Source organism: Paramormyrops kingsleyae, chromosome 11, assembly GCF_048594095.1.
Source record: "Paramormyrops kingsleyae isolate MSU_618 chromosome 11, PKINGS_0.4, whole genome shotgun sequence".
In the NCBI taxonomy this organism is placed as follows: domain Eukaryota; kingdom Metazoa; phylum Chordata; class Actinopteri; order Osteoglossiformes; family Mormyridae; genus Paramormyrops; species Paramormyrops kingsleyae.
In genome coordinates, this window is record NC_132807.1 from 24051290 (window position 1) to 24064234 (window position 12945).

The window sequence follows — 12945 nt, forward strand, 5'->3', positions numbered from 1 at the left end:
ACGGGGGTGGGATTAAGGGTGACATCACGAGAGAAAATGTAATATTTCAGTGAAGTAAAATCACTTCGGGTTTCGTGAACTGACTGTGAACTTGGTGAGTAGTATTGTGATTTTATGAGATAGAAATAGATTTGCACATCTATATTAAAATATTTTTGTTAATCTATAAAGATAAATATCTGAAAAGGTAAAAGAGCATATACAACTATAAATATGTTGTCAGTTACAGATTTATTTACTTTTTAAATTTTTTTTATTTCATGCTAATGATCACATTATTAATTCTTTGTGGAGCGTTAAATGTGTGGGCCTATTAAATATACCATCCTCTTGCGCGCTCACGTCTCGTTGCAGCTGTTGACCGTTGTTTCTGCATATATAGGGATAACGTTAAAAATGAAGGCTTCTCTGGGAACAGGCTTGGTTTTCTGTTTTGCGATTTTCAGCCTGGGTAAGAATATTACCGATGAAACAAATGTATTACTTCCACGAATTCGCACACTTGAAATGACCAATTTTAAATTGCATTGAATAAAAAAATAGCTGGAGTAATTTTGCCATTGTATTTTTATCACGCTTCTTCCTGTGTGCACAAATGTATATAGGCATTTATATGGTTACTTGTTGCGCCTAATGAACCTTTTTCCTTTAGGCTCTGCACTCCGTTGCTATAGATGCACCAATTACTCTGGAAAATGCACTAATGTTCAGGACTGCAGCTATGAGGATGCTTGTCTTCAGTTATTTGAAAGAGGTACTTTGTTAAACGTACTTTATTCCTCAGAATATCTAGACGCGTGAATACAGGTGAATTTTAAGCACATCAGTCATTATTCCCCAGATGGCACACATATGTTGAAATGACACTGATTCCATATCAGACAATTAAGAGGTTGAAACAACGCTGATCTTCAATCTTTCACTTTATATCAACATTGAATCAAGGTTTTGCCACCATCGATTTTTCAATATTGAAAATCTGACCAAAGATCAATTCAGTTTCAACGTTGATAGTTTAACACTGACCATAATTCAACGCATTTAACTATAATTCAACGTTGAAACAATAACATGATGTTAACTCGGTCGTGCTTTGGAAGTTTCACGATATTTCATTTATCCGTGGTGCAGGAGGGAAGATTATCCGCCAGTGCATCCGGCACACGGACTGTGAAAATGCTCGGCTGTCTCAGATGTTTCCTGCGGTGTCTTCCTTCTCCTTCAGTTGCTGCAGTAATAACTTGTGCAATGGCAGTCCCGCCACCATGATCTCTAAGCCCTTACTGGGGACGTTGGCGTCCCTCCTTGTCTTCTGGTGGTGCCTGCTTTAAAACTTTGGGAAACAGCTCAATTTTCACCGTCTAACTGTATCACTAATTATCTGGGGTGTGTTGCTAGATAGGAAACAAAAACGCTGCAAATAACATTCCAGATCTCATTTTCTGCTTGTTTCAAGCACGTTTGTATTAATACGGGTGTAATAACAAGCCGTCAACGGCTGGATCATTTATTTTATTGCAGTTGTAATTTTTGTACGTGCTTGGAATGGATTGACGGATGGATTGTTTTTCTGTAAAAGCATATAATGACCGTTTAAGGACAACTTGAGAAAGTCTAAACTTACGCTGATCATCGTGAAATGCCGTGCATAACAGGTCAGAAAACGTTCAAAGAAAACGTTCTAAATGTGGTAAATGCAGGGCGTGTTGATGAAAAGGAAATGTTTGTAATACTTTTCATAAACAATGTGCTTTTCTGAGAAAATGTACGAAACTGAACAATCCTCTTTTGTGTGTGTAAATATGGACTTTGGCATTTTAGATCTTTAAGCAAAACGGGATTGTGAAGAATTTTGTATTTTTCTCTGGTTTTCTAAAATGTTATAAAATAATATGTATAGGGTGCATTTAAATGGATTCTGTTTCACGCAACACTTTGCCTGCTTTTTGGTTTGGTAAATCAATCAAGATTTTTTTTTGCAGTTGGCGTATAGATAAGGTGCGGTATTGGGAATATAACCGTGTACAAACATTTGGAGACAGCGGCCCCAGACACATTTTCCTTTGATTGTGTGTGTTCACTATGTTTTCGCTTGATGAATAAGGTTTTTGTTAATGTCCCCAACACAGTTATAATGAAAAGACACAATGCAGTAATTTATTTCACCCACATTACAATGAAGAACAGTCCTTTAAAGATAAAAGGCCAAGTAAAATCCACATATCTTCATCCCTCTGTAGTGAAGAAGCCAGGACCATCTTGGCATTAGAGAGACCCCCCCCCCCATTTCCCTATCCACCAACATGAAAGTCATTGCTGGAGTAGTCTTCTCAATCAAAGCAGATGAATCCCTATTCATTTATCTACTCAGCAAAGAGCCATAGTGAATCCCTATTCATTTATCTAATCAGCAAAGAGCCATAGTGAATCCCTATTCATTTATCTACTCAGCAAAGAGCCATAGTGAATCCCTATTCATTTATCTACTCAGCAAAGAGCCATAGTGAATCCCTATTCATTTATCTACTCAGCAAAGAGCCATAGTGAATCCCTATTCATTTATCTACTCAGCAAAGAGCCATAGTGAATCCCTATTCATTTATCTAGTCAGCAAAGAGCCATAGTGAATCCCTATTAATTTATCTAGTCAGCAAAGAGCCATAGTGAATCCCTATTAATTTATCTACTCAGCAAAGAGCCATAGTGAATCCCTATTCATTTATCTACTCAGCAAAGAGCCATAGTGAATCCCTATTCATTTATCTACTCAGCAAAGAGCCATAGTGAATCCCTATTCATTTATCTACTCAGCAAAGAGCCATAGTGAATCCCTATTCATTTATCTACTCAGCAAAGAGCCATAGTGAATCCCTATTCATTTATCTACTCAGCAAAGAGCCATAGTGAATCCCTATTCATTTATCTACTCAGCAAAGAGCCATAGTGAATCCCTATTCATTTATCTACTCAGCAAAGAGCCATAGTGAATCCCTATTCATTCTCTCTTGCATTATATCTTGAACAAAAGCCTTGAGGTTTATACCTATAAGGGATAAAGAAGCAAACATTTTTAAAAGTACACAAACCACATAAAAATACAAAAACATTTAACACCACAGTAGCAATATTATGTTGGAGTCTAAATTTATATATGAAGCATAATAAGCATTCCATGTTGCCATAAATGCAGTGCTAAATACAGCATATTTCTATTTAGGTGTCAACAGTGAATTCACTATGACCCTAACCTGTATTATTTCAGTTAAAAACGTGTAATTAAGTATAAAATAGATTGTTTACCAAAACAGCAATACATTTAAAATATTCTAGACAGTACCGATTAACAAAGAAGTTGTAAGAGTGATGTTACTTGATTAGCTAGGTAATGAGCTGAAAAAGCCTCTCTACAGTCTTAAAGTATCACTGTCCAAACTTCACCTGCAATGCATGCGGTTCTCACGGCTGTAGCGATGCCTTCACATTAAACAATGAGCGGCAATGACACCAGTGCTCTACTGCAGATGCACTGAAACGCACCGTTACGCAGAGAGCTGGATTGAGCCCTTGTTCTCCTCCCTGTGGCGCTCCTGATGGTCCAGGTCTCTGCTTGCTTTCTGAGGGATGAGTTATTTTCGATATCTTGGTGTAGGCTGGGTCACACACTCAATTCCTACTTGTGGGTTTCTTCCAATGTTCAGAAGATTATGGAAACCTCTATGCTTTTTTATTGTTTGTTAGAGTGAAAGGAAAGACAAAAACACGGTGGAAACTGTACTAACTCTGAATATATTTTACTTTAACTTACATAGTTTTTTTTTTTTTTACTATTAGCTAATAAGATAATACTTTGTATCACTCATGAGAAGGACATCAGTGTCATATACTATGCTTTTATCCCTGGAGTTAGTCACTCTTTTATCAAATTGCAAAAAGAAAACTGTCAGTAATTTTGTTTATTAACCTGCTACAAGTTGGTAAGAGGGAGGATGTTCTGTGTTCTTTCTTGAAATGTTAATTTCAGAGATGCCTGATGAAGTAAGCCTGTAAGACTGTGGCACAAAAAAAGTCAGGACTCACTCTTCTAAGCATTAAAGTCATTTAACAATAACAAGGTGGCTTGGTTAATTGAACTTCATTCAACCCAATAGAAAAAAAATGACAAGTATTCCGAAAGTTAGAAAAAAATGAGCCAGGTTTGAAGGGTCAGAGAGTTTCATAAAAAAACTAAATGCTAAATGAGTTAATGGCACACATTCACCAATCCAGCTCAGAATCCCGTTTAAAAGGAAGCAGTTACATGCGGTTCTGTCAACACCAAGACCATTTTACAGCAACACCAATCAGAATAAATATTATGAAGATGGGAAAATACCTCACAAGAGCGATGAAGGACAGTGTACAGGGCTGGACTAAGCATCTGACATATTCAGCCCGGTGGGTAAGTAGGCCGGCAAAATTTACCATGGGATCCACAAAGTCCAGGGCAGGTTTATCACCCCAGTCCTGCCCTGGCGGAATATCAGTCTATTTTCAATGTATACAGTGAATAGAGCAGAGCAGTGTGAGTGGCATTAAAAGTTTGCATAGTGACCTCAGACTGTCCTTTTCAAACATATTGTACAAGTTATGTACATAAATACACCAAACTAGTACTTAAAAAAATCAGCCATACTACTTAAAAGATAGAATTGCTGATTTATTACAGAAAAAAATGTGATATTCAAATTTATTTCTCGCAGATAAGTTCATATACATATATTTGTTACATGTTCCAAATGTAAACACGGGTGAAGTAAACAAACAACCAGAAGTCTTTAAAAGCAGAAGTCTCAGTTAGACAGTCTCAGTTAGACAGTCTCAGTTAGACTTTGTACTGCCAGACCTAGTCTGCTGTGTCTTCCTTTGCAGCGGCTTCTGCACCAGCCCAGAGTGATTCCCATCCTGGTACAACCGGGGGGCTTCACTACTCACTTTGTGAAAAGCACAAGGCCATTACTGCAGGTCAGAACAGTAACCCCTGCCCCCCAGAGTGTGGAAAATGCATCTTCACAAAGAGTCTGTTAATACATGATCTGACTTCACCTTGTGTAGAGGTACTGCTGTGAAAATATCAGAGGGGAAACTAACACAGCACTCACACTCAGAGCGTAATGAAGGGATTGGATCCACACTAGATGTGGGTGTCCACTCCTGTGTGCTGTACTGTATGACTCTGTGAAGGGCCTTGGAAAACATTGAAAAACAACTGCTTTATTTCTAAGATGCTTTCCTGTTACAACAGAAAAACCTAATTTGCAACTAAACCACATTTAGCCTACATTATAATATCATCCCTCTGAAATAAGAATGTAGAAGATTAAATGTTTACCTATGTGAAGGAAAAACTTTGGTCAAGCTCGTTTGTAAACATTTTCGATGTTACTTAGATGACTTTACAAAATCGTTAAAAAAAAAACAGCACATACAAATTTTAAGGATCTTACAAATCAGATTAATTTTATGTAGCTATAGTTTATTTTTTTCTGTTTTTACTTTGATTAATAATCAGTTGTAAGGCTGAAAGTCATCTGTACGTACTTTCTTCCATAGCCTATCATGCCAAAGTGACTCAGGCTTATCCCATTAAAAGAAAATGTGGAGATTTTTATTAAATTAATGATAGAATGGAGACTTCAAGCAGAATATTGAAAAGGCAGTTGTTCATATTATGATAGGCTCAAAATGCTTGCATATTCAAATGTGCTATTTTTCACAAAACAATCAACGTGAAAAGAATAAATATAAATATATATTTTCATGTCTTTCATTTCTTAAAGCTTCGACATTGTTTTTGAAAATGTTTTTAAGTCCAGCATGGCGTTTGAAAACCGCGACACACTGTAATTTAACTGCAGGCAGTGTTATAGATATAACCGGCTACATCATGCGTCACAATTAACATAATCTCCATGCAAACGTTGAGTGCAAAAATATTTTCTGAAAAGCAGAATGTCTTTGTCGTTCACATTAAAGAAAAGAGTGAAAAGTGATCACCCTGAAAGGCTCATAGGACACCTGAGAAAAGCAGTTGCAAGGACAGGCAGACAGTAAAACACGTAGGTACACGGATGTCAGCGTACAGTACATGGTGCATATGACCGCCATGCAGCACTCCTGAAATGCATATAAATAACAGAAAAGGATACGCTGCCATTGTAATAACACCCGCATCTGAAAAGAAACCAGTGGCATGCAGTCGCATTACAAGCGCTAACAGAATAACTTGTAGAACACATTTCCCCACTAACCCTTAAGGCAAAATTCGCAACTATGTTTGCGTGACAAAATTCCCTCTGTTTATCTTAAAATGTCCGCTGATCATATTTTCGAATTTTTTCCCTGGTTTGCAGTAAACAGTGGGACCCCCGTATCCGTAACCGCTGTCCGATTTTTTTTTAATTCCAGACATAAATGGTTTATAAGTCTAAAGCGAATACAAGCTGCTCAGTACCCAGAACAGGCTGATACTTTTGTCACCGGTCAAGCCTCTCGCTCAGATTCCAGTCTTTTCGCTCGGATATTTGAATTTCGCATTTGAAATGATTTTAAGTTTCTTAACTACCACCAATAAACTGCGAATAACTTAACTTAAACGAGCTTCATGGGCCGAATGGTCCCCTCTCGTTTGTAAATTTCTTATGTTCTTAACTAGGAATACCGATCTCAAAAACTTGATTCCCTTGCTGTCCTGACAGGTGCAGACAGGGGCGCCGCTAGAGATTTTGGGCCCCATGAAAGCATATCATATTAGGCCCCCCAGTCCAAACCAATCCAGTTATTTTCCTAATTTTTTAGGGAATTTTTAGGAAATTATTATATAAATAATTTTAAATGTATAATATTGGTGTATTTATTTTATCCTAGCTATTTGTGTGACGTCTACATTTGTCTTGTTTAGCTTCTTCCCTTCTCACCATAACATTTCAATCGTCCTAGCTTTCCTCCCCCTTACGGCGCCCCTGGGTGCAGATACACAGTTCTAGAAGGGAAAACATTGTACAGAGAGAATTTTGCATTTGTGCTGAAAGAAATTATATGACAGTTGTAGAATTGTGGCCTACAAGTTACATATTTTAGTGCTCCTTAGTATACTGCATGTTGGACAATCAGTTTACTCAAGGTATGGTATATAGATTTAATGCTGTACTATAGCCAATGTAAAACAAAATTGCAATATAAACCAAGAATTAACATAAGACATTTATGTAACCTTATTGCAAGCAAGATTGGTTAAAGCACTCAGCCCATCATCAGCTAGGCATGAATCATTTAATGTGAATTAAAAAATTATAAAGTATATCCACTAATACGGTAATCAAAGCACACAATAATACAATCAGAGAAATGCAAAACACATGAAAATATAAAATTATGTCCAAATCGCAAAGAAGCTTCTAATCTTCAAAATAAGCCACCTATGACTTTGAAATGATATTTTAATTTGTAAAATATTTATGAGATAAGGATAGTTTCATATATGGTGCAAGCATTGAGCATTGTATAGCCTAATTATAGCAGCAATGACTAGCCTTAGCTGATGAAAGTGTTTGAGAAGGTAGATCTTTCATCTGATAGGCATTATTGTCAAACACATAAAGCATTTATATATGATATACATGGCATAATATAAATAATTTTAAATGTATAATATTGGTGTATTTATTTTATCCTAGCTATTTGTGTGACGTCTACATTTTTCTTGTTTAGCTTCTTCCCTTCTCACCATAACATTTCAAAATTTAGTTCAGGGATGTAAAGCAGTGATCTGAGCAGCTCAGCAGACATGTAAATACCTTTACAGTATATTGCTGATTTCATAAATTATTTTATTGTGATTGTAGAAGTCGCTAAAATGCATCAATACTGTTTGAATATCTATCCATATTCAGTAACCAATTATCCAAGGTAAATTGTAGTTCCACTCCAGGGTGCATAGAGTATTAGACAGCTTGGGCTCTGTGTGGGTCGGAACCCACAACCCACTGGTCCTTTCACATTACAATGATAACTATTAAAAACTAATCATATTGAGTCACCAGACCTCCAAAACTACTTGACTAAGCTGTGCATACACACCCTCAAAAATAGCCCCAGGTGGACTACAAAATATAAATGTAACCAGAAGTTATCTTAAGTGTCAATAGTGTAAGGTGATTTACATTTGGTACACATAATGAAATTTCTGCTTGTCTCAGCTGTTAATGCATATCAGAGTCCTGTCCTAATTGAACATTGTGCTTTTCACCTTTTTATGGGCTGTTCTGCCTAAAACAGTAAATAAATATATGGGCAACACATTTCCTACATGTCCTTCGCCTTTTCTAAGCCAAGACAGATGCTGTCTTCTATAGTTTCGTTCGGTCGACTTCCCATGTCAGATAGCAAATTCATGGAAACAAAAAGAAGGCAAAGCTATATGTTAGTGCCCCGATATGGTGGGAATCATCTCTGGAATATTACATCCCTTCTTCTTACAATCTGTCTCTTGAGGAAATACCACAGCAAACAAATGCAGACGAAACGTAAACGTACCCTTTAGGTTGTTTGCAGTCACCCCATACATATATAAACCCATATGTTGATGTATAGCTACATTTGTGGGGACTTCCCATTAAATATAACTTTACCAGAATTAACTGAACTTAATACCAAACCACCAACTGAGATGAAAATTGATAACCTACTAAAAGTTATGAAAAAAAGGCATTTATCTTGTGAAGACTGTGTTTTGTCACCACATGACAGGAACGAAAAGATCCTCACAAGATTGCAAAAGCTGCTTATACTCACACACACAGAAAGACCTGCGTTAGAATTGCAACTCAGGAACCAGTGGACAACCAGTTATTTACAGCAGCAGAAGGAGTAGCATCTATCCAGCACTATAATGTGGAAATGGGGCAGAGGGTCAGTAGGATATATGTCATGCATTAAATTGTAATTTGTAATGACTGCCACTGCTTCTCATTTACAAAAATCACCGTAAACTGTACATCGGCATGCTTTCCAGGACAATATACAGAATAAGTAAGAAGCTATGAGGGTATTTTTCATAGGCAAGTGACATGGGCTGTTTAGTGAGAATAACTATAACCGGTGTCCATGTCATTATCCATGGGCGGCACAAGGGGCTGTTAGGCATGAAGTACTGATCTGGGCTGATTTGGGCAAAGCAACTTGAAATAGAATCGACATGTGAAGGGAGCAATGATCTAACAGCCCTTGATCTGCATAGTAAACATTACAATTGCGTGAGGTCTCCTTCAAAGTGCAGACGGCGCACAGGCATGACAGGACCCTGTCAGACTAAGCTGAGGTGGGGGGCTAGCATAGAAAGGACCAAAAATGAGCGCTGACTCTCAGTTCTGGAAGTGGAAGCCATGGACATAGGCGTGTGCAAGGTTGGGCCTGTCTTTAGCCAAGATGACAGAGAATTGCCTCACTGGTGCAAATTCAGCGAGGCAAAGACAGCCACCCCCCGCACCACAGTAACGCATTTCGGGAGGGGGATCGGGGGGGCTAAGGCCACTCGTGGTGATAACGCTTGCCGTTCTTCTTCCTCTGCTTCTGCAGGTGTTCCAGCTCGGCCTCGTACATCATCTCCTGCATCAGGTACTTCTCTCGCCGCATGCGGTCGCATAGGTCCTTGGGCATGTCGGGAATCAGGTAGGCGATGAACGACTTGATGCCGAAGACCAGATGCTAAAGGATCAATCGCAGACAGCCTTGTTAGAATGAACCAGCTGCACGTCTGTTACTGCATTGTGCAACACTCCACATTGCAGCTGTTTTTTCTAAGAATAAAGTAACAAAAATCTTATGAAAGGAAGATACTGTTTGGCGCAATGCAATTGGGATAACTACACAGCATCTGTCAAGAATGGAAGTAAGAGCTGTCCCTCAAGATACCACTATGCCGTTTAACACAGCTCTAGCCTTTGTGTTAAGAAATGTTTTCTTTCTTCTAAACTACAATGGTCTCCTTGTCTTAAATTAGCAGTAACAGTCTATAAATAAAACTAACCTTGCTTATTCCTGGACAATGAGTCCCCTCTGATAAAACGTCGTACATCCAGTACATTTAAGGCATTTAACCTGTCCTTCAACGGTAACCTTTTAAAACCAGGAATATCTCTCTTTGTTCTTCACAGAATGAACTTGAAAGGAGTAGTACTATTTTAGAAGTGAGCTGACCAAAGTTGTATATAATGTAGATGAAATCATACGTTTTCCACAATGTACATCTTCTTCACAGACACAACCTTACTATTTGCTTCATCTTAGGTCAGGTTTGTATGTTGACTTCACAGCGTAATAGCTGTTATCACATCAGTCCATCTATCTTGCATCCAGTGCAGGGTCACAGGCCTGTCTCACAGTATATATATAGTGTACATCGTTCATTGCATTGCACAACTTTTTTTTCTGTTATATCTCCATTAAATAAAAGCACAAATCAAGCAAATAATATTTTGATACTAATTTCCTGTATATATAAAATGCTATGTATTTCCTTTGTAAGAAATCTAATATCCACCCTTCCATGCTCTGTAACTGCCTGTCCTATTCAGGGTTGTGGGGGGGGGTCTGGAGCCTATCCTGGAAGCTATGGGGGCAAGACAGGCAACAGTGCTAACTACTGTGCCACCATGCTGCCTCTATCCATCCATCCATCCATCCATCCATCCATTTTCTGTAATTGTTTATACAGTACAAGGTCACAGCAAGCCTATCTCAGGAAGGACACAAGGCAGGGGCACACACTGGGGCTGATAGCAATGCACTGCACAACTTCTAATCTAATCTAAGCTTATTACATGCTCTTAGGAAGTTGTAATGCAGCACTGCGGCCTGTAGGTGGAGCGTGGAGGCCTGACCTCAAAGACAATGATGAAGGCCAGCCTGGCAGCCAGAACGTGCCAGAACTGCAGAGTGAATTCATAGGGTTCCGGGTTCCAAGGGGGTGCTCTGTAGTCCCGGTACCTGCAAAGGAATACAGAGGATGACCAGGCCTCTGTAGGTGTCTCGTTACCAGGCACCCAACCAGGAAACTCTGCTTGCTTTGTGTAACGATGCCACATGAGAACTGAGGATACAGATGCTGAGCAAACAGGTAGCAAAACACAAAAGTCAGGAGTCATGGGGTCAAAAAGCTGGTAGGTCGATTCTAGGGGGGAGGGAGGGGGGGGGCACTGTAAGGCAACCAGACAAGCAGATGCAGGGAAAGTGGAACACACACTCGCTTTAAGAGGGGGGAAGGATTACACATTTACTGGGCTGGAAACTGGGATGGGTAGATAGGCCAAGCCATACAGGACAGTAATCAATTACTCTAGGAAAAGCGGGAGGAACAAACACACAGCAGTAACTAATGCCTGGCAATGAGAAGACGGGAAGAACAGGTTAATTAAGCCCTGTAATTAGTGCAGAATCACCTACAGCTATCAGTATTCCGGCAAGGAGCAGTGGGGGAAGATCTGATTTTGTTCTTGTCTGAATGTCCAACTAATCCATTTATTTGTCAGATGCTAAAAATATACAAAGCAATGTGCAATTCTATTTATTTATTCTATTTTTGGGTAATTAGGGTCATATAATTCCAGGAGGTACTGGGTTACAGCATGGACCCAGTCTCAGAAGCATCAGCACAACAACCAAACCAATCACACATTACCCCTGGAAATCCCTCCCAGAGTGCCCATGCTTAAACAATGCAAACATTTTTTGCGTTTTTCAAGCTCAAAATAGTGGCAGCGGGAAATTTTTGAGGTCACAAAAGAACACATTTCAATGTAAAACCACCGATGACCCAGTTCTGCAGTTTCGTATTTATAGAAATAATTCATATTAAGTGCTGTACTGAGGAGGAGTTAGCAATGGAATCCCCACAGCCCCAACCCACATGCATACACACACTCCGCCAACCTTGGGTACCAGTGCCTACCTGCAGTATCTGGGCCCTTTATCAGAATCCCCCATGTCAAAGACTGACAAGCTGCTGTTCACATAGCCACGTAAGCACCTAGGGACCAGAGACACAGTCAGCCAGGGAAACCTTCACTGTCAGTGAGGATGGCAAGGATGGGAAGCAGCTATTTATTTTTAGATTTGTTAGAAAGTTCTGTGGGCTCAAAACAGCATGAAGAGAAAATAACATGAAAATTAAAAAAGTTAAATATGACTGAAATTGTCGAGAGCCCAACCAATGAAGATTGTTCAGACCACTAATCCCTCTATCTAAAGGGATTAATAAACCAAATTTAATATATAAGCAATTTTTGAAATTCCATATATAAATATCGGGAAACATATGGGAAAAAAAATGTTACTGGATTTATTTTGTTGATAATTAAAATGCTACATACAGGCAAAGATAAATATGCCCATGAAGCACACAAGATGCAACAAATTAATAAAACACATGTACACAAAAAGAGACCACAAAGAAATAAGTAAAATACAGTCACTAAGGGAAGCAACAAAACAGTATGAAGCAAAAAACCATTAAATTAAATTAGTATAAAGTAGTTCAACAAAAGAAAAAAAAATATTTTGTGGAAATCAGTTTAGAAAAAAATGGAGTAAGTGACTCAGATATTAGTAACTGGAGTAGCATACAGTGCCACAATAATACTGGTGGAATTCTGATTTGAGGAAAATTTGAGCAAAAACTGACCTCAAAATGTGTGGTTTTCTTACATGTTTTAGAGTGCAGTTCTAGTATGTTGCTCCAGGTTCATACAAATGCAGATTAGCAAGGGAAGTTCATGTTTTACTCAAATCTTGCTGAGGCTGTTTTCTCAGAAGAAATATGGCATTTAGGAAAACCCTCTGTAAATGTTCTCCAGCTAGTTAGAAGCTTGAAAAAAAAAATCAGTTGTTCTGTGTGGACACAGGGTGGCGCTA

At 38.6% G+C, this 12945-nt stretch overlaps 3 protein-coding genes across 4 annotated transcripts in view; 2 read left to right on the plus strand and 1 right to left on the minus strand.

The window, feature by feature from the left end:
- On the plus strand, positions 1 to 4111 carry LOC111858223 (CD59 glycoprotein-like). Of its 2 annotated transcripts, none has more exons than XM_023839792.2 (4): positions 1 to 94; positions 383 to 451; positions 653 to 754; positions 1132 to 4111. In XM_023839792.2, the coding sequence occupies exons 2-4, from the start codon at positions 397 to 399 to the stop codon at positions 1329 to 1331; spliced, it is 357 nt and encodes a 118-aa protein (XP_023695560.1). In that variant the 5' UTR covers positions 1 to 94; positions 383 to 396; the 3' UTR covers positions 1332 to 4111. The 2 variants fall into 2 exon arrangements, with proteins under 2 accessions (XP_023695560.1, XP_023695561.1); XM_023839793.2 differs by having other exon boundaries at positions 21 to 94; positions 355 to 451.
- The window catches only part of LOC111858221 (anoctamin-3-like), a 66463-nt gene continuing 57260 nt past the window's right edge, over positions 3743 to 12945 (minus strand). The window contains exons 24-26 of the mRNA XM_023839789.2: positions 11984 to 12061; positions 10917 to 11022; positions 3743 to 9741 (exon numbers count right to left, since the gene is read on the minus strand). Of these exons, the coding sequence (XP_023695557.2) occupies positions 9559 to 9741; positions 10917 to 11022; positions 11984 to 12061 (367 nt within the window). The 3' untranslated portion in view covers positions 3743 to 9558. The remainder of the gene's footprint in view (positions 9742 to 10916; positions 11023 to 11983; positions 12062 to 12945) is intronic.
- Positions 9575 to 12945, plus strand: part of LOC111858222 (uncharacterized) — a 27299-nt gene continuing 23928 nt past the window's right edge. The window contains exon 1 of the mRNA XM_023839791.2: positions 9575 to 9651. The gene's annotated coding sequence lies outside the window, so the exon portion shown is untranslated. The remainder of the gene's footprint in view (positions 9652 to 12945) is intronic.

Bases quoted from the DNA above. Each gene is read 5' to 3' on its own strand.
- LOC111858223 (XM_023839792.2), top strand. From the start codon at position 397: ATGAAGGCTTCTCTGGGAACAGGCTTGGTTTTCTGTTTTGCGATTTTC. The intron at 452-652 runs GTAAGAATATTA...TTTTTCCTTTAG, and splicing joins TTTTGCGATTTTCAGCCTGG to GCTCTGCACTCCGTTGCTAT. The intron at 755-1,131 runs GTACTTTGTTAA...TCCGTGGTGCAG, and splicing joins TCTTCAGTTATTTGAAAGAG to GAGGGAAGATTATCCGCCAG.